The following is a 21,867-nucleotide window of genomic DNA, read 5'->3' as shown; positions in this document are numbered from 1 at the left end:
CGTGCATTGTATACTTCTATGAAAAAATTTCAATAAAGCAATTTCATTCTCACAAAGAGCTTGTGTGTGTGAGTGTGACTTTACAGCAAGGAATGGACCAGTAACAGCAGGGAATAACCCAAAGCTGTTTCTGAACGAAAAAAGATTGCTTGAATCATAAGAGAACATTAGTAAGATGTTATTAAACATGCTCCAGGGACTGTGTGACTTTTGTCATGGCTCCAAACAAATCCTCAACAAGATGTAGCAGAAGGGATGAAGGGTATTTTTCCTTCCAGGCTCTCAGCTGACAGGGAGAGATGGCAGGTGGGGAACTGGTGACTTGGAAAGATGAGTCTGAAGTAGTTGGTTCCGTGCCTTTGCCAGGCCGCTACTGCATCTAGTCACCCAATCTCTCCTGCTGCTTTTCACCGTCCTGGGGTTTTATGACCTTTGCAAACAGCATTCCCTACTAGAGTCCAAGCATTCAGATGCAGGAGAAGGTGTGAGACCATTCACATCAACCCTTGAGGAGGAAGGACATTTTGACTTTATTAACAATGTGCCCCATAGTAACAAGTAGGACTGATTCAGGAACTCTGCGCTGATCTGGCATGACTGGGTATGACAATGATAGTAATAGAATGAATCTATGGTCTGCTCCAATTGTAGGATAAAAGGGCAAAGAAAACCCACCAATCCCTGAGCTTCAAAATCGGGCCACATAATCCCTCCAATCCCAGGCAACCTTGGAAAGCTCCGCCCCACCCCTCAAGAAATCCTATCTAAGTCCTGCCTTCTGCTCAGTTCTCTGCCACTTCTTACCCAAGCAGCGGCCGGCCGTCACTTTCCAGGGGTTTCCCTGTCAATAACTGTCTTATGTGAGGTTTGTTGTGTGCTATGACTTTGTGGTATTCCTTGGCCCCTAATTGCCAGGATTCCTCTCTGAGCAGGCCTTGTTTACACTGCAACATTTACTCCAATGGCCTTCCGTTAGGACCCTGAGACTCTCGAATAAATCTGACTCTCTACACTTGTGATACTCAATTCCTTTATCCTAAACTCGTATAGATGGTCATCTAAAGATGGTAGCCCTCCCTGATACTGCAGTGTTGTAATGAAATGAGCTATACTTCATGATCCACGTGGTCTTTTTGCAGGGTGTTATAGTGAAAGAGAAGTGCGGAAGACCGTTACCAGGATAGATGTGTATTCAAGCTGATCAAAGCTTGCAGGAGATATAGCACAGGCAGAAGTGCTCTTGGCGATGAAAAAGTTTATTTTTTACAACTTGTCCATACTAATAAAGCTGTTAAAACCAGAAAAATTAAAATTTAAAATGTCAAAGAATCATGCTTAAGAATAGAAATGTGGTGCTAGTAAAAAAGAAATTAAGTAAAAGCGCAAATTAAACCAAGAACCACTTAAGAGATATAAATCAAGACCAACAAACCAGGAAGCAAACTCACTGTTTGGGGGTCAAAGCACATCAACAGAGTCTGGTTTTAAGCCGTCAATAATATCCAAGTTTCCATGAACCAACCAAGCTGCTGACCAGCCAGTGCCTTATGTGGGCGGAGTCTGCGCCTCTTCACAGTGGCTTCTGTGAGGTTACACACCACGAACCAATCACAGATCTTCACAACCAAACACGAATGAACCAGAAAGCGCATCTTCACTTTCTGTCTCCCAGCACAGAATTACTTTTCTCCTTGCCGTGGCAAAAATCTCCGGGAAGCAGCAACATGGCGCCTTACCGTGCGCCAGGCTCTCTGAGCACAGGAACAGCATGGCTGGGGTCTCAGGAAGATGGGTCTGAAGCAGCTGCTTCCATGGCTTTGGCTTGTCCCATTGCTTCTCAGGACTCAGTTTTTCCTGCTGGGTACTGCTATCATGGGGTTTCCCAACTTCCCGAAAAGCCGGCCCAGTTAGGGGCAGAAGTCAGGGAGGTGGGATGGTGTGAAACTTCTCACACTCAGACCTTGCCGGTGACATTTGGACTTTAGTTAGGATCCAATGCTCTCTTCTGGTGTGTCTAAAGAGAGTGACTGTGTACTTACATACACACAATAAATAAATCTTTTTTTTTTTTTTAAAAGTAAACTCTCAGGACCAACGCCTTGAGACCAAGTGCTCTTCAGCTAACCAACAACTTAACTGCAGTGTAAGGAAAAGATGGAGGCCGAGCAGAACCTTATAGGGTAGACTAATATCCTTCTTTTGTTGTTGTTGTTGTTGTTGTTTTGAGACAGGGTCTCTCTGTGTAGCCCTGGCTGTCCTGGAACTCACTCTGTAGACCAGGCTGACTTTGAACTCAGAAATCCACCTGCCTCTGCCTCCCAAGTGTTGGGATTAAAGGCGTGCGCCACTACTGCCTGCCTATATCCTTTCTCACAATAGCTCCTTGTGAGGTCAGGGAGCCACAGACAAATCACAATTTGACAAAAAACACCATTGTTTTTGAATTCTTATCTCCTGGCTCCTCTCAAATCAATGCCAGGGTCAATTTAAGAGACAGGGAGGTCATTTTGACTCAGGCACTCAGAAGATCAGTGCGGCATGGTGGTGGCTCAGTTGGCACTGGCCGCAGGTTGTGAGGCAACCGCTTCTATTGCCTTGACCATCTCCCATGTCACCTAAGATTCTGTTTTTTCCAGACCACACATCCAAGGGTTCCCCATTCTCAATGCAGGCCAGGTCACATTTAAATCACACCAAAAATAGTTTCCACTTAATGATAATGTGCAATAGGAAAAAGAATAGTGAAGACCCAGGAAGCTTCGGGCCTCTCTGCGTTGTGGACACGGGTGTTTACTAGCTAGAAACTGAACCTAGGTTCGAATCGCCACCCTCGGGACATATACCCTAAAATTCTGTAACTGCGTTTACTTCTTACAGTTCTTACCATCTGACCACCGAGGATATCCAAACTTTTCCTCCTGGTTTAAAGGACTGTAGCCCTTTACTGACACTGAGACAATTTCCCAAGCTGTGTAATGCACATCTGGGACCTCAGAGGAGGCAGTTTTTCCAGAACTTCCTCTCATGAGCCTTCATTTGTCTTATCAGAGACTCTAGACTTCTTGCTGTGGATATGCTGGGGTTCAGCAGAGCCTCCTTGCTCTCTAACGAGTCCTGGATTGGGTCGTTTATTAAGGACAAAAATTGATGCGCTGTGTTATTAGAGACGATATTAAGACCAAGCTATGAAGAGATGCATTGTGGGAGGAGGGTTGCTTTCCCTTAGTAACATGGTTTGCGGGATAATAGGGAGTCTCATTCTAGGCCAGTCTTGAGAAAATGTGTGTGTGTGTGTGTGTGTGTGTGTGAGAGAGAGAGAGAGAGAGAGAGAGAGAGAGAGAGAGAGAGAGAAAGAGAGTGAGAGAGAGAGATTCATCTTCCTCTTCCTCTAAGTTCTGTTACTCTATATACACATACAGTTAAAATAAAGGTAAATAATATTTTTTTAAATTCTATATAAATGCGATTTTGGAGGTCTATTGTTTCATAAAACATTAAAAACCTATTTGTTTATATAAAATGAAATTCTTTGGAATCATAAGTTTCATTAAGCTATAACTTTTAATGTGATACACATAGATTTTTGACATTTTCTTACAAAGCAGGTTGTAAAGGAGGAAACATTAACATAAAATGTTTTATGTAATTAAAAGACCAACGTATCTTAAAAATCCTTAGTGGGGATCTTGGGAAATGACTCAGTGGCTAAGACCACTTGATATTTTTGTAGAGGACCCGTGTTCACAGTGCCCACATCATGTTGTTCATAATCACCTGTAACTCCACTTCCAGGAAATATGATACCCTCTTCTGGCTTCCAAGGATGCCTACATGTATGTGCTATACAAGCAGGCACACAACATGCATCTAAACATAAATAAATATTTTAAAAATACTTAATAAATAAATATTTTAAAATAGACTAATTGTTACAGATTAATCTTAAACAAATTATTGTTATTATTATTATTATTTTATGGGTCAGTGTTTTGCCTGTTTGCATGTCTGTGCACCACATGTACACAGCACCCTTGGAGGGCAGAAGGAGGGTTGGATCCTTTGGAACTGGAGTTACTGATGGCTGTGAGCCACCCTGTGAGGGCTTGTTGGGAACTGAGCTCACATTCTCTGGAAGAACACTAAGTACTCTTAATCACTGAGCCATCTCTCTAGCCCTTCAGAGATCTTAATATACAACGATCAATTAAGGCTTTTTTAAGATGTATTAGTGAGGATTCTCATAGAATTGAGAATGAAGGTATAATTAAAAAGATATTTACTCGACTGGTTTACAGGCTGTGGTCCCGATAGTCCAACGATAGCTGTTTCACAGGAAGGGTTGAGAACCTAACAGTTGTTCAGTCTGTTGAGCTGGATGTCTTAGCAGTCCGATCGGTGCAACCTTCCTGGGGGATATATTAGAATCCAGACGAAATTGTTCTAATACTGCTGAGGAAAAGCCTCTGGAACAGGATGGTGCTTGCCTGTGAGAGCGAGGCCATGCAGGCCCAGCACAGTCTCCCTCTTCCATCACGTTTTGTGTAGGTTGCCACCGAAGATGTGGCCCAGGTTCAGGGTGCCTTCCTGCTTCATGTAAGTCTCTGTGTCTTTGAAAGTCAAAAGTCTTCAGCCTTATCCCTATGGAGTCGTACTTTCCAATGTACAAATTTGAGAAGATATTGCTAAACACTTTTCAAAAAATCAGATAAACAACATTGCCAATGAAAAATCCAAATAAAAGCCATGAGATTTTTTGATATTTTTGTTTGATTGATCTGGTTTACTTTTGAGACTGGTCTCTTTACAAAGCTCTGACTGTTTTAGAACTTGCTATGTAGACCAGGCTGGCCTGCTTCTTCCTCTCAAGTGCTTGGATTAAATGCATGCGCCACTATGGCTGGCTTTTGATAGGTTTTGAAAAATCTAGCTTTACTTATAATGGTTCAAATTTATGTGTTGTCTGCATGTGTTTAGTTTTTTAATATCACTTCTAGGCTATCATATAAATTATAAATGCTGAATTAAGTTAAAATTCTTTTCAGGTTATAGCAAAAGTGTGGTTTCAAGGGGGGGGGGGGAAGATCCAAATCCAGCAGCCTGCCTGGTGAAGTTTGGCTGTCTACCTCACCTGTTCAAGAGACAGCATGGAAAGAGACAAAAAAGAGAGGTTATTTCATCAGTGTGACCATGTCTGGGAAACAGACATGTGTCTGATGCTCTCAGATCTTTCTTTGGGGAATTAATATGAGTTTTTAAAAGTAAATTTTAAAAGCCTCACGGTGGTAGTGGTGCATACCTTTAATCCCAGCACTTGGGAGGCAGAGGCAGGTGGATTTCTGAGTTCGAGGCCAGCCTGGTCCTCAGAGTGAGTTTCAGGACAGCTGGAACTACACAGAGAAACCCTGTCTCGAAAAATCAAAACCAAATAAAAAAAAAACAAATTTTAAAAGCCACTTTATTAAGAACTCAGAAACGCTGCACAGCTGAAGTGAGGTATCCAGTCAGACACACACACACACACCGCCCCCATTCCCAAGTCCTGGGCATCCCAGTGGCCACAGTGGGGAGCTTCGCTCAGAGTTCCCACATTCACTGCTGATTACGCTTCAATGCACTTGTCCTGCACAACAAAGGAAAAAACCTGACAGAGTTGAAACAAGAAACAATGAAACAAGAAACACAATTAGCTTTCCACCCTCCTGGTCACCCTTATATGCCTTGTTGTCTCCTTCCTAAATGCTGGACTGGTTCTCTTGTTTACAACCATATCCATTCATATGGTTGTAATGTTTACAAAAAAAAAAAAAACAGCAAACTGCCTTAGACCATTTCCTTTTTTCTTTTTCTTTCTTTCCTTCTGTTTTTTTATAAATGAAAGATTAAAAATCTGTTATCAATTCTATCATATGTGTTTTATGATATTCTATCATATGTGTTTCCCTATAGGAAAGCATTCACTTGCTGTGTAACCATTGCCTTAACAGTAGGGAAAAATCCCTTTAAAAGAAGTTCCTAGATGAGAATGGTAATACACACCTTTATTCCTAGAATTTAGGAGGCAGAGGTAGGCAGATTTCTATGAGTTTCAGGAAAGCCTGGTCTACATAGTGTGACCATGTCTCAACAAACGAATGAATGAACAAACAAACAAGAATGATTCCTATGTGGGGCAATTACATAGTAATCTTACAGTTAATCCTAATGGACAAATGTTTAATTCTAGCTATGAAATTTAGCATATTATATAAACAAATAATAATTTGTCAAGATTATCTGAAGCTTAAGATTTCTTTGCAAGTCTATTCATTTTAGAAAGCATTATCTCTTTATAAAATAAGAACTTAGTTGTCCTATAAACTAATTAAAGAAAAACAACAGGGGTTTTCTCCATTAAAAAGAGATATATGTTGTATAGGACACCTCTATGTATGATAACTAAAAATTCGAAATTGGTTACAAAGTCATTCCCAAAACATGAAGAAAGCCAAATGATTTCACCAACCAAAAGAACAAAAGACGTCACAGCAAAGATTCTATTCTTCGGGCTGGAAAGATGGCTTAGCATGTAGGAGCACTTGCTATTCTTGCAGAGAGCCCTAGGTCCGGTTCAGTTTCACCTCCTTATAATAGAAAGAATGAATGGCTGTCTGTTTAGGAGAAAATCATAATGGGTAGCAGAGAAGAGAATTTAAAGCCAACCTGAAAAACATAATTTGTCTCCCACTGTGGATGTGTGACAGAAGAACAGGAGGTGGAAGAAAGGTCACTGGAGTTTGCATACTTGTGTTGGTGTTCTGAAATGTGTGGCTCACATAAACTTCTGCAAAATGTGGTCTTCAATAAAGTGATACAAAGATGAGTTTGGTAGTCTTGGTACTGGAAGCTTCTGGTGGCCAAAACAAGTCTCGGGTCCTGTGTGTACACTCCTCACAGCCTACCCTATGGGCCTGGGGTGAAAAGGGCATCTTTCTTCTTGACAAACAAGTCCTCAGGCAAATGTTCTGTTGGTACTGGTGGAACACCATGCTTCCAGACACAACCTCTACTCACGTTCCTCTACTCACGCGGCCGTCCATTCTGACCGTCTGCATTCTGACATGCAAGTGTGGCTGCAGTACTGGCCGGAGCCTCACCCCTGGCTCTGCTCCTTCTGTTTCACCTGCGTCACGGGCACAAGGCAGTGCTCCCACTGCTTTGCTCCCTCACCATAACAGACTGAGACCCTCTGAAATCATGAGCCAACTGTTTTTCTCCAGTAGGCAGTTTCAGTGCTGGATGGCACTGATATAAGAGAAATTTAATAGATGTCAATAGAGTGAACACACAATGGCCTGTGTATGTTGTGGGGCAGACTAAAAAAATACACACCACCGCGGGGTAGATTGGAAAGTTGGGAGGTTGAGGAAGAAGAATTTTGAGTTCCAGGCCAACCTGGGCTATGTAGTGTGATGCTATCTCAGATAAACAAACAAACAGAAGCTAGACAACACAAAACCAAATTGCTTTCCAAATACAGGGTTTAATTTAACAAGATGTAAAGTATCCACTTATTTTCCAAAATGGTGTTTTCTCTCGTCCATAAGAAACACAAGACAGCTGTCTAGAAATTGGAGTTTGAAGTGTTCTTTTGAGTACATCAAAATAGTTTGTGAAATCAACTAATTTTTAAAATTATATTTATTTAAATGATTGCTCTCTCATTTACCCAAATGATTTGAGTTTGATTGTGCGACTCTGTGTTCTGTACAAACACTTAGCCTAGCAGTGAAGACGGACGCTCCCAGCGGACAGGCTACCCAGGAGCTGCAAGCCAGAGCAGAATGCAAGAGTGTCATCTAGCTATTCTAGTCTTGCCAAACTCTGGTGCTTAACAGACTTTTCTGGATTTAATGTCCTTGTGGCTTTCTCCGCACAAAGCCTCAGGCCTCTGAGAGCGCTGGCATGGCCGCCCTCCCTCCGTTCAAGGGTGGCCTCCGGGGGTTGTGTAACTTCAGTTTCTACAGCGATGACGATGATGGCAGCTCTTCCTGTCATCTCTTCATTAGTTCCTGACCATTAGTTCATTAGTTCCTGATCGTCTCTTCATTAGTTCCTCTATTTCTAATTTGGGGAAAACAACACATTTCTTCCCTGCACTGAAGCAGGTGACAATAAGGAAATGAAGCAACTGGGAGAAAAAAGGCAAGAAACACAGGATGGGGTGCAGCTGTAGGCAGCGTGTTTGCGGGGTTCAGTCTCCAGCACCAAGCAGGCATAGTGGTGTATGCCTGGAATCCAAGGGCCAAGGGAAGTGGAGGCAGGAGGATCAGAAATACAAAGTCATCCTAGCTTACACAATACGTGTGTGTGAGGCTGGTCTGGGATCCATGGCCCTGAGTCAAAAAAGAAAAGAAAAAAAGATTGAGAGTTAATGATCATGATTATGATTTATGGATTTCTGGAAAGCAAGAGCCCTTCCCCTGTTTCCGTCCAGGTGCGTAGCTGCATCTGAGCTGTGGTCTGCCCTGAGCTCAGCATGGACCCGGGCATCCTCACAGCCAGTGTCTGATTTGCTGCTCTCATACTCTGTGTATCTTGTCAAGCTCTACGAACTGGGTCACTTCATCTAAGTAAGGCCACCATGCATACAGGAACCGCTCCACGATGATTCTCAGCCAGGGGGTGACTTGGACATCACCCTGGGTCCCCCTTTCTAGGAGCTCTTGCAGTTCCTCTCGAGTCAGGTAGCTGAAGCTACTGACTTCACTCGGATCCGCACTGATCTTGACGTCTTTCCTGATGAGCAGAAGGTAACAAACTTCGTGTTCTCCCCAGACTGCATCTGATTTTGCCTTATAATGATATCTTGTCATAAACACGATGTCCTCTAGAGAAACCTGTGATGGAAATTGATACAATGTTAACACATCTGGTGTAAAAATGCAGAATGTGTAGAGAAATAAAAGCAAATATATGTATCTTCCTCAAAAGAGATTAATGACTTTGTTTAGTAGTTGGTAAATGCTTTCAGCTTAATTTGATTAACTGATTGATCTGTTTGTTTTATTATTATTGTGGGTCTGTTGTATAAAATTATGGGTTTTATTACACTATTTTCATACACATGTACACTGTACTTTGCTCCCACCTCTCGCCTCTCTTTACATTTCCTGTTGTTACCCATTTTCTTTCCTAGCCACTGTCCCGTTTTCACCACACACACACACACACACACACACACACACACACACACTAGACTGTTTATAAAAAGGAAATGTGATAATGGTCTTCCTTAGCCTTGTTTTGTTTAGCGTGATGAGACACACATACACACATAAATAATAACATAAATTTTAAATTATTTTTAAAAGAACATCACACACACACACACACAAACACACACATACCCACACACACACACACACACCACATTTTTAAAAAATGTGGTCAACTTTGTATACATCCAATCCAGGCTATTTCTAGACTTTGACTGCTGTGACTACTGTCACAAGAGACATACACAGGCATCTCTGTCGTGTGCTCACAAAGATCCTATGGGCCTCTGTGCAAGAGCTGTATAATCAGATCATATGGAAGTCTTTTTTTCTTCAACAAGCAGCAACATTGTGTTTGGCATTTTAATGTAGTTGTAATTATTAGGTTAACGGTTATAATATTTAAGTTTTACTTCATACTCTTTAATATACATTAAAGATAAAAGACCCGCATAAACTCCAGACATGAAATGGGAGAGGCAGCGATTCCACAACACTCTTTGCACATTCTTCTTAGGAAGTTTTCAGACTTGCCATTGTGAGTGGCATGAGCATGAATCATCTCTAGACATTTTGGGTTTTTTTTTTTTTTTTTTTTTTTTTTTTTTTTTTGGTACTCATAACACAGCACTGGTGTAAAAAGAAGGGGAGCATAATGGGGGCTAGGGGTGAGGTGCTGCCCATGGTGGCTCAGACTTGCTTTATTTCCCATGGGAGCACAGGAAATGGTGACCACACAGGGGACCTCACAATGGCACCAGAGGAGAGTGTGTTATGCAACTGCTTGGCTGTGCTCAACATACTGCTTGTCTGCGTAACTCCTGTGCATTCCTTACTCATGCTGATACTGGCCCCGAAGGTGGCTTTTGGCCGGCTAACCACCCCTCGAGTGAGGACACTGTATTGACCTACTTTCTATGCTTTCGTGATCTGGACTACAGCAGCCCCGAGATACCTTGTCCAGCCCTCAGCTAGAGCTCTTCTGGTCCGTCTGGTTGCTGTGGTGCATCCTGAACTGAAGGAGTAGTTGCAAGTTTTGTGCTCTTATTACTGAGGTACATATTTAATAAAGATAAAGATTCTGCATTTGATGTCCTTTTCTAAATTATGGCCAGTTATTTTTACATCAAGTCATTGTTTTGGTCAGTTCCTTTCATTCTTCTGAGTGCTGTCTTACAATTCTTTATAACTGACGGTTCCATTGTCAAGAAGCAAGAAGAACCGTTTGGTATGTCGTAACCATGGCTACATATAGTTTTCCTAAATGTTTCATTTTAATGTCACCCATTTAGAGATAATGTAAGCAGTAAGTCTCCCGCCACTGACATGACAGCTATCGATAATCCAAACAGCTGTGCCTCTTTCTTCTAGCTCTCGGGGAGCTGCAGATATGGATGAAGAAGCCCAGGCAAAAGGCCATGTCCCAGCTTGAAGGACTGGTATTTAGAAGTCAGTTCTTAAATCTACTTCTGTGTCTTGGTTTTGCCAATAATTCTTTGATAAAGGTTTTGGAAAACATCTTTATCATCAATATATTTAAACAGTGATGAAGCTGTTCAATCTGCCCTCCTCTGCCTTCTCGGGCCTTGTGGACTTCCTTAGCCAGTTATCTCACGCACTTTGGAAGCAGATTTGAGTCCTCAGAAATTCCCAACCGAGGCAAGGGCCTTATCTAAAGCACTCACAAAATGCTGATCAACATTCAAAGCTGTGCCGATAAGCTGGAAACATTTACCAAGTACTTCCAAAATTGATTGTGCAAATAGCGTCGGCGTGCTTTCCAGAATAAGGCTACTGGCTGCTGAAGGCCCCGTTCAGCCGGGGATGAGATCACCATTCCTGAGCTATTAGGAGGCACACCAGTAGGCAGCAGTAAGCCATCCATGTTTGCCATGTTGCTTTTCTCTTGGCAAACCATATAGCATGCATTCTGCATGTAAGAACTGTAAGTGGTCTGCTGCTGTCCACTGCTGACACTCATGATCACTTTAGTATACAAACTTGTATGGATTTTCAACACAGAATTTCTTTTATCTTTTAGTCCACCTAGAACCTTTTCCATATACTATGAGAATTTGTTTTTTTTTTTTTATAATAAACTCAAAGCTTCTTGCTTGCAATAGCCTCCTGCTTCAGTCAGAAAGGGAGATTCCAAGATTCCCTAATAAAACTTTAAGAGAAAAATGCTCTTGTGCATAAGTCCAGCATGATTTCCAAAAAGCAAACCAAAGCCAAACAAACCACCTTGTTTCTGTGTAAACTCTTTCGCTATGAAGTTCAGGAGAGATCACAGAAAGCATAAGGAAGAACTGGCCTCACATCGCACTCTTGGCACAGTCTAACAGAAAGGCTTTCACCAGATGGGCGTTTATTCCACGTCTCATCAACATCTGCTACTTTTGTAGACACTGTACAAGTTTAGTTTGGAAACCTTACAGTTTGTTTGTTCGTTTGTTTGTTTGTTTTTTTCAGGTCCAAGGTCAAGGGATGAAGTCCTTCCTCTGGTCAGGGGCCAGAGGCGTTAGTGGCTTCTCACACAGCAAGAAATAAGTATTTCTACAGAAGTCTTAATTTTAGTTTTAGGGTTTTTTTTTTTTCTTTTTAGGAATCTCCTTGCTGATTTCCATGGTGACTATTCTAGTTTACATCTCACTAGCAGAATATGAGGGTTCTTCCTTTCTAGCTACAGCTCTGTCAACATTTTCTGTTCTTCCCAAGAAGCCATTTTTGTTGAGGATAAGATAGACAGACCCTCAGTGTAATCTTCAGTGGTATTTCCCCAACGACACAGGATGTTACCGCCTTACCAGGCATTTGCATTTGTGTTAAGAACTCTGGCTCATTCATTTGTCCATTTGCTGTCGAGATTGTTAGCTTTTTTTTTTTTTTTTATTTTGCCAAACCTTAATTTAGGTAACTAAATATTTTACCCATTGCAATCTGCTGTATCCTTCAAAGAAGTAACTACTCCATACCCGGTGTCGGAGATCCTTGCGGGAGCTCGGGAAGCTTCCGGGAAACCATCCCTCCAAGGCTTCCCAAAAGCCACATTCGTCAGTGGCTCGACCTTGCCTAGATAGCTGAACTCACTCCCACCACCTCTTTCTCAAGCCCCTGGGTGAGGCCAGGGGCAGAGACTCATCACCCTCAGGTAGGGGGTGCCCAGCCTCTGGCTCTTGCTCCCTCGGATTTCTGCTGTTAATGATCAGATGTGGGTACCTGGTCCTGGGGGACGCCCAGCTCAGCCTGCAGGCGCCTCAGGGCTGCCCTCCTCACTCCCACAGCATCCTCCTCCTCCAGCTCATCAGGCACATACAAAGGGTGGCTAGAACAGGAATCAGTGAAGTGCCCTGGTGAGAAGACACATGAGAAACAATATTCTTACTTATTCCTGGAGATAGAATAAAGGAAACTGAACTGCAGCCCTCACAGGGAGGATCATCGGGGCATGACAGATGAGAGAAGTGGGCAGAGCCAGAGTCCTTGCTCCCAGGACTTTGATGGTGCTAGTTGGACACCTGAACAGATCACGCCAAGCCAGCACAGTTCTCACTTTGGGAGGGGAAGAAGTGGGGAAGAGAAAGAGAGAAGAGAGCTATGGGTCGGGGTCCGTGTCTTTTATCCGGGCCATGTTGTAGGTAACACAGGTGGTGACCTGTGTGCAGGAAATGCAGGGGTTGTTGACGATTGCCATGGCAACAGATGCAGCCGTGTCTTATCGCCTAGAGATGACGTCATCGCTGGATTCAGAGGCTGGCTGTAAACAGCTTCAGATGCTGACAATAAGGGTGAGGTACAGCAGCTCTGACCACTCCCTGCCTCTCCTGTAAAAACTTGCCCACACACTTGTCCCACTATCTGAGTGAGTGGCAGAACAGGGACCAGTTCTCAGCAGAAACGCCAAGTGCTGTGTACAGCCTGAGTTGGTTTAGCAGTGGTGCTGAGGAAGCAGAGGGCTCACTGAGGAAGCCTACGGGCTGGAGAAATAGGTCAGTGGTTAAGAGCACTTACTGCTTTTCCAGGGAACCTGTGCCCAGGTTCCAGCACCCGCATCGGGCAATTCACAAATGCCTGTAACTCCAGCTCCAGGGGATCTGAGTGATGGCTAACTCCTGGATTATGTGGCAATCAGAACTGGCAGGAATGCGAAAAAAGGTTCCTTAGTCAAGAGATTAAAAAGCCTCAGCTTACACTATACCCTTCCAACTCGGGAGGCTTAGAAACATCAAACGTCCTAAGTTATGTTTTAAGTTTAAATTACTGTCCTTAAGAAATCTATAAAACAAAAATGCCTCTAACTTGTATGCTCAAATTGTCCAAGGACAGACAACTTCCTGGTATGCTGGGGGCTGCTATCAATGTAGGGTAACAAGCCACAATATTTTTGCTTTTGTAAGCAAGCTTGGTTGCCCCAACTACACGGGGTGTGTTTGATCACATGTAAGCAGGAGGTACAGAGTTGGGAGGTATGGAGGCTGGACAGGCACCAGAATGTATGCTTGCCCCTGATTGGATGAAGGTGGTATGTATGTAGCCTTGTGGGGTTTTCTTCTATAAGCTCCTATAATGTAATTCAGTGTCATATTCTAGAAATCTCGGGTATGGACCTGGCCGGTATTTAATAAAGTTTACTTCAAATTTGGTGCAAAACCTGTGGTAGTGATCTTATTCTTGTCTGGTGTGATTAACACCTGACACCCTCTTCTGGCTTCCAAGGAGCACTTGTGTACATATTTAACAAACCACACACACACACACACACACACACACCTAAATAAAAAATCTTTTTTTTTAAAAAAGGGTCTTGAGCTAAAGACATGCCATGCCAAAATTATACAATAGGAAATCTCACCCTGTTGCTAAAATTACACTCAAAACTAAGGATCCAAGGAGCAGCAGGTATGGGAGGGGCCTCTCAGAACTTCACTTGTCTGACTATAAACAAATCAGCCAAAATGAAAGCCATAATCATGAACTCTCCTCCATAAGTGCTCCAGAGTGACGATGTCACAGGAGAGGCCTCTACTTGTAGAGGGGCTTTGCAGGCTTCTGATTGTGCCTCTTTGAGACCTTGTCGCCACCACACACTTTCTTCCCTCGTGTTCTCACAGCTACTCACCCCCAGAAACCCTAGACCCCTCTCCTTTTCGTGGCACAAGATGCTCTGTTGACTTCAATCACCCAGCTCTCTTCCAGATTTATATTTTGTGGAAGTCCTACATGTCTGCATGCATTGAAAAAAAAATTCCCCTGTTTTCGACTGTCAGTTTATTTCATCAACTCAAATCCAGTACAGAGTAGAGAAAAAGTCTTTTGGTGTTTCTGATGTGGGGTCACATGTAGCCCAGCCTGGCCTTGAATTTGCCACGTAGCTGGGAATGACCTTGGCTCCTGATCTTAAATACTGGGAGTATGGGTGTTTACCACTATCCTTGGCTTTTGCTATAGTATAGATCAAGTTTTGGGGCGTGTGTGTGTGTGTGTGTGTGTGTGTGTGCAAGCATGCATATTTATTTACATGTGCAGGGGCATGCATGGGAAGACCAGAAGATAACTGAGGTATCAACTTCATGAGTGCCATCCGTTTCCAAGGTCTTTCCTTGACCTGGGGCTCAGCAACTAGGCTAGCCTGGCTGGCCAACAGGCCTGGGGGAGTCTCCTGTTGCTGCTCCCTTGCTGCGTGGTTTACAAGCACATGCCACCATGCCTAGCATTTTTGAATGGATTCTGGAGATCAAACTCAGGTGCTCATGCTTGGGAGACTCGATGTCCCTCCAGCCCACCCCCTCTTCTAAGAGTTAGGTATGCGAGTGTGGGTTCCTTTACCCCAGCGATGGCAACTCTGGATTTTTCTTACTAAATCTCCTCTTCCTTCCTTGCTTTTCAGACACTGAATATTTGAATCACTTTGCAAAAGTCCTACTAAAGCGGAACATAGGCTTGCAAATGCAGAAGCAAGAACAGTCACCCAAGCCTTAGTAACTGAAGGATCGTGGCACTCGATGTGAAATCTGACCTGTGCACAGTTACATTTCTAACCTAGAAGCTCCTGAGTTTCTCTGAGGTTTAGTTTGGCATCATAAAGGAGCCAACTTACCTAGCAAGTGCAGAGACGATCTGGAAAATGACCAGAACTGAATCACAGAAAAAGGAGCTAAGGAAGGACATCTTCCTGCATGGCCACTGTACTCTACACTGAAGCTTTGTTTTTGCACTAGGACAAAGTTTCTAAGATCTGAGGACAGTTCATGCTAAAGCACATTAGATGACCGCAGCTGTTAGGCATGCTATTTCTCTTTAAAGATTATCCCTCCCGACCTTTGTCATTTCTAGGAAGTCAAAAAAAAAAAAAAAAGAATGTATGTTAAGACTTTGGTTTCCGGGTATTGAGTTTTTTCTTCATCTCCTAACCTTTAGGCTAGATACTGTTTATCGTAGTCCTCCAGATTCTTAGACCTGTAAGTTCATCGGCATTTAAACAGCTTTTCATCTGGACCTGGTGGGCTCACTCTGTAGACCAGGCCTCAAACTCAGAAATCTGCCAGCCTCTGCCTCCCAAGTGCTAGGATTAAGTGCATGTGCCACCACTGCCCGCGGATGGATAGAGAGAGCATTCAGCTATTCGTGAAGCTGAGATGGGAGGATTACAAGTCCAAGGGCAATCTGGGAAATTTAGTAAGAATCTGCCCCCAAAATGTAAGTCAAAACTAAGGCCTGAATGGCAGAAGGCTCGCCCCGGGTTTTGCATTTCACACAAAACAACAGATAATCAATGGAAAACAAAGTAGAAAGTTTTATGGATCCCTAACCAAGTAAGCAGAACAAACAAAACACCCTGGGAGCACCAACAGGCTGATAAGCAGGCGACTCTTTCCTCTACAAAGAGCTGTCATCCACAGCAGCCAGATCCCTCCAGATGGAACACATAGGCCTGTTCTTGTTAAGCCACTGTGAACTTACCAGGGAAAGTAAGCTTTGTGTCCGCTCGGCGCTGAATCAGAACTTTCTTCTCCGAGTTGAACAAAACAACACTGAAGGCTCGGTGCAGCAGCCCTGAAAAACACAAAGTTCCTCATGTGTGCAAGCGTGACATCGATGGTTGCCTGCATCCTGTCTCCAATCTCCGAGGCTCAAAAGAAACATAGATGCTTATAGCAATTGTATGCTTCATAGGGTCAACGTTTCATACCCTCTAGCTATTAAAACTTATTTGGCAAACTTAGGACGGAAAACCAGATCTAGATGGTAGTAAAGCAAAATCAGGACAAAATCATTTTATTCAGGATTATTGTAACAGGGAGAAAAGAGAGCTTAGTACAGATTTGGGATTAACTCTGAGCATAAAATGGACAAATGGGTGCTCACAGTCAAGTGCAGAGTGGAGGCGAAGAGGAAATGTCTAAGTGGGAAGAAAGACGAGGAATAAGGAGAGTTGGGAGAAATTAGTAAATTGAGCTGACGTTGGAGATGAATGTCTTTGATCCCAACACTTTTGAGGCAGAGGTGGGCAGATCTCTGTGAGTCTGAGGTCAGCCTGGTTTTCCTAGCAAGTTCCAGACAAGCCAGGGATGTACAATGAGACTGTCTCAGAACAAACAAACAAACAAACAAACAACACCAAGATAATCCAATACCTCCCAAGGGATGATAGATAGGGCTTGAGGAACCTAACTGAGTATCAGGATGGGGAGTTCTTTTTGAACCTAACAGGATTCTTGACCCATAGGATTTTAGAGGAAAGTGCACAGCCGCTTATAAGGTTTGAAGTTCTGATGGTGGTCGTGTTAACCAGATAGTCCTCTGTCCAAGTGAGCTCCCTAGAACTGCCCCTAAAGATGATCACCTGTGAAGACTTGGTCTTCCTATGGGAAAAATCCTCATTTTCCTCTTCTGCCTCTTTATCAAATAAGGAGGAGGGAGAGGAGGAGAAAGGGAGGGAAGGGGGAAAGAATGGAGAAAGGGAGTGAGAAGTAGGCAGAGAGAGAGGGAGGGGAAGAGGAGGGAAAGAGAGGGGAAGGGAGAGAGGGGGAGAGACAAAGCAAAACTTAGCAGACAAAGCAAAACTACCTTTCTCAATGTTTTTGTTCTGATGACAGTTCCTCTTGGTGTCTGCACCAATGACCTTATCATTTTCATCGACAACAATCAGCATCTGATCTAAACGCTGTAGCTGGTGTTTATCAATCCAGTCAACAGGGACATCCGACATGTCTGCTAGCTGTGATCTGACCTGAAATGGATACTCACAATCAATTTCATCTTTGTGTAAAGAATATTATCATGTTTTGTTATTTATTATCAGACACCTCAAAGGTCGTCACACGCCTTCATCCCTCAATCACAAAAATACTATCTCCTGATGCAGCACCTTTGTTAGGTACTGAGGGGGCATATATGTTTCCAACTGTATATTTCTGTACAGAAAACCTTGATGACTTTCTGAATGAGCCCTCATGCTCCCTCGAGTGTTTTTTGATGCAGGGGCCCCAGTGCAATCTGTAAAACAAAATTTTACAGACTGAGATGAGAAAATGTCTCCTATGGGACTTTGCGGAACACCTCTATTTAGAAGCCGAAAAATCTCACTTGGCAATTTACTATACTTCTAAAACTCTCCTCCTTCCTAGTAAATGGGACCTAGGAAAACCAAGCAAATTAAGATGGGCCTGTAGTTCTCAAGAAGCAGTTTCCTTTTGTCTCTTCACTGGGATTCCTAAGGCCTGGCCAATAATCCGTCCTTTGAAGAACTGCAATGCTTTGCCTCATAGTCATTTACATAATTACAACCTTCCAACCACATGCAGGTTTATATGACTATGCATATGTAGATGAGGGTGACTCTAGCACTCTGGTACTGAAAGCATCGATCAAGTCAGGAAGTATTTTACGAGGTAGAAACTAAATGTTAGATAAGGATTTCTCACCAAAACTTGTTTAGACCCAGGGAGTATAAGAAACTTCAAATTCTTTGAAGGTTTATTGTAAACTAATAGTGACTCTATATTCTAATTAGGAAGTTTGATGGCATCTGCAAATTGATCCTCTGTATCTGTTACATGAGAAACATTCTACCTGATTGATTTTGCATTTCCTTGTACCAAATGGTTATTATAATTGTGCCTGTCTCACTGGCTACATCTTTTGAAATGGTAATAACAACTCTTCGTGTATAAAAATCCTTGCTTTAGTGCTCCTAAATACATTCAGATTCAACCGCCTCTGCGTGTGTGTGGTTGTTTCTGTCTGTCATCTTGCCGGACCCGTGCCTTCTTGGACCAAAGAATCCTGGTTATCCCGTGGCAGAGTTTGGACTGTAACATTTCCAAAGATGACCCAAAAGTGAATCTCCACAAAATGAATAAATGCCAAGGAAAAATATATATTTGTGACAAATTTTAAAATGAAGGCCTGGAGTTTGGAACAGATCTGGAGACATTCTATAACCTTTCCAGAAAGTCATGTTCACCCACAGAAAGGCTGATGTCGGAATGGATTTCCTAAGAACATATTGTTAGTAACAATTGTTTTGACCAAATCTTTTCATCATATTTCCCCTCTTGTTTGTGAGTCCAAGACAGTGTTTCTGTGTAGCCCAGGTCAAGCTCAGTTTAATTCATTATCCTTCTGCAAAAGCATTCTAGGTGCTGGTATGACTGGCAAAGGGACCTGTGCCCGGCCTTTGCCCTTTTTTTTTTAAAAAAAAATATGAAGAGGGAGGGTACACACAGTTAATTCCTGATGTAGGCATATGAAAATGTCATAATGAGACCCATTATTACACATAGACAATGTATGTTAATAAATTATTACATACAGCTAATGCATGTTAATAAAAAAGCAAATAGTCACAGTAGAGACATTGCAATTCCCCTCTGCTGCCCAGCCTCATCCTCTTGATATTTCAGTACAAAGATCATTGTTTCAGCAAAGAGGTTGCTTAACTCTAGATCTCTGAATATGGGATGGGACAAAATCCAGTTGAAGATTTTTACAAATACATAGGTGACTTCGTCAGCAAAAGAATTTCTAGGAAGAAAGGTCATATACTAATCACTCTTAGATATTAGGAAGTGTGACGCTGATGTCCAGGCTGAACTTTGAACCACTGATACCTTTAGGTGTGAAAGGAGAATAGTTAGGAGGCCTCCAGGCCTAATGTTTTTAATAGGAAGCCATGCCCCAGTCTCACGGTGTCTGTCTTTATCCCGTCCCCTTCTTCCAGCTATCTGTTCTCTCCTCATCCTTTCATTCAATCTCTAAAGGAATGCTCCAGGCACCATTCATCATCACATCTATCTCCAGAGCCATGGACATGGTAAACCCTTCTCTATTATGAGATGAGATGCTTTGTGAATCAGATGAACGCAGAAAATTACTTTAATGCAGATACACCTTTTAAAGGAAGTACGTTCCATTCTGAGGTATATAATTTTGCGTATAAATTTGGTGTAGGGTAAGGCAGCATCTCAAAAAGATAGGAGAAGATTAGTCATTTGAGATTTGATGAGACTACTGATCCACCTTTTTGAAAACAGTAGTTATATTCTTGCCTCCAATTAGATAGAGCCTAATGAATTTACAGTTAAATTACAAAAAATAGAAGTATAAAAGAACTAAAAAAAATATGCATGAACAGGGTAGGTAATATTCTGATAGGAAAATATTCTAGGTACAAAAATATATTTAAGACACAACTAAGCCATTAATAAGTATCTATGTCAGGAAACTCATTCACAAAGAAAAGGAGAAAACCAAAATACAAAATTTTATCTTCCTAACATATTACAAATCTATCAAGTTATCAGAAGTTCTTATTTAACAGTAAAAATGTATCTAGTAAAAGATCACAGAAGAGCATACATATATGATTTAAATATAAAGAAACCTGCTGAACGAAGATCTCTTCAGTCAGAGGGCAGTTGACCAAAGTCTCAGTTCAGTGGAGACACGGGGTTCTCCTCCTCCCTTTTATTCTATGCAAGCCTTCTGAAGAATGGACGATGCCCAGCCCAGTGTCAGGGCAACTTCTCCTACTTAATCTATAAATCCAGTGCTAATCTCTTCCAGAAACTCCCCCATAAATTGTAGTAGTTACTTCTCTTGTTTCTATGGGAAAATGCCTGACAAAGAAAAATTAAAGAAAGAATGTTTATTTAGCACACAGTTTGAGGAGGCAGGCCATGATGGCAGGGAAGGCGGGGTGGCAAGGAAGGTTTTAACTGTGTGGACAGAAAAGTGAAGCAACTGGCCAAGTCACAGCCAGATAGCAAAAGGACAAAGACAAATTCAGCTCTCTTTCTTTCTTTCTTTTTTCGTTTTAATTCAGTTTGGAACTCCAGCTCATGAGCTGTCCAGAGGTGTGTCTCATAGGTGATTTGAATGTATTCAAGTTGACAGGTTAACCATTTCATAGATACACAAAGAAATAATATTCAATTCATACCTGAGCATACTGCTATAAGTTCCCACATAAAGTTAACCCTCTCTTAAAAGTAACATGCTTATAATTCCTCTAGCTGATGAGTGGGCTTTATTATTCTGTGTCTAAAAGATTGCCCAGCTTAAACTAAACAGAAAACAATGAGAAAGCAGAAACAATGAAAACATAACAGAAGTTAGAATTTTTTTCTTTTGGAAATAAAACTCAAAATCCTACAAAGAGAAGTATTTTCAAGAGTTCATGAAATATCTGTGTTTGGAATCATGTAATAGACCATTGACAAAAGTTGAAACTATAAATAATATTTTATAGGTGCTACAAACAACATTAAACGTATCTCTCTATACTTCAAAACAGTAGGAAAACCATACTGTGAGATAACTTAGTAAGTAACAGCAGAAAGTTTCATATTATAGCATGTATAATTCACTAGGCATTCTCATCACTGAAAAGCCTGGTTCTGTGGCATACACCTGTGATTCCAACACTCCACAAGATTAGGCAGGAAGATCAGGAATTGAAGACTAACGTAACCTACACAGTGAGGCACTGTCAAAGCAAGACAAAGAGGGTGCTTGTTGCTTTTGCAGAGGACTCAGATTCAGCTCCCTAGTACCCCCAATGGCTTCTCTCAACCATCAAAGTCCTGTTCAGAATATCTAATACCCTCTTCTGGCCTCCACTGGCACTTCATGCATACAATGCCCATTCATACATGTAGGCACTCATAGATACAATGAGAATAAATAAATCTATCTTTAAAAGAGTGAAACAAGGAACCCAATGTCTTTAAACAACAAGAATAAATAAATCCATCTTTAAAAGGGTGAAACAAAGAACCCAATGTCTTTAAATTGTGTATTATTAAATTTATTGCCCTTCATTTTAAAAATGAAAAGATAAAGAACATTTAAAAATGTTATTTCAGGGCTGGAGAGATTGTGCAGCAGCTAAAAGAGCTCATTTCTTTTGGAGAGGACCCAGGTTCAGATCCTAGCTCCGTATAGTGGCTCACAACCTGTAGTACTAACTCTGCTAACTTAAGCACAGAAAGTATTACAGGAAAATTCACTCAGTATTCTGTATCCCTTTATAACATGCTAGTGGGATAATAAAAGAAATGTTGTCACTGGGTTTCTTGAGGATTTGGGGATCTGATACATAGAACAGAAA

At 42.0% G+C, this 21,867-nt stretch overlaps 1 protein-coding gene across 1 annotated transcript; it reads right to left on the bottom strand.

The window, feature by feature from the left end:
- Window positions 1-8,542: 8,542 nt before the first annotated feature.
- LOC127664904 (isopentenyl-diphosphate delta-isomerase 2-like) lies at window positions 8,543-17,463 on the bottom strand. Its single transcript, XM_052157165.1, has 4 exons — window positions 17,322-17,463; window positions 16,215-16,307; window positions 12,474-12,604; window positions 8,543-8,876 (listed from the first exon to the last, which is right to left on the bottom strand). The coding sequence occupies exons 1-4, from the start codon at window positions 17,461-17,463 to the stop codon at window positions 8,559-8,561; spliced, it is 684 nt and encodes a 227-aa protein (XP_052013125.1). The 3' UTR covers window positions 8,543-8,558.
- Window positions 17,464-21,867: the final 4,404 nt, after the last annotated feature.

The sequence above is a fragment of the Apodemus sylvaticus genome, chromosome 14 (assembly GCF_947179515.1).
Source record: "Apodemus sylvaticus chromosome 14, mApoSyl1.1, whole genome shotgun sequence".
In the NCBI taxonomy this organism is placed as follows: domain Eukaryota; kingdom Metazoa; phylum Chordata; class Mammalia; order Rodentia; family Muridae; genus Apodemus; species Apodemus sylvaticus.
This window is presented reverse-complemented; position numbering and strand designations above follow the sequence as displayed.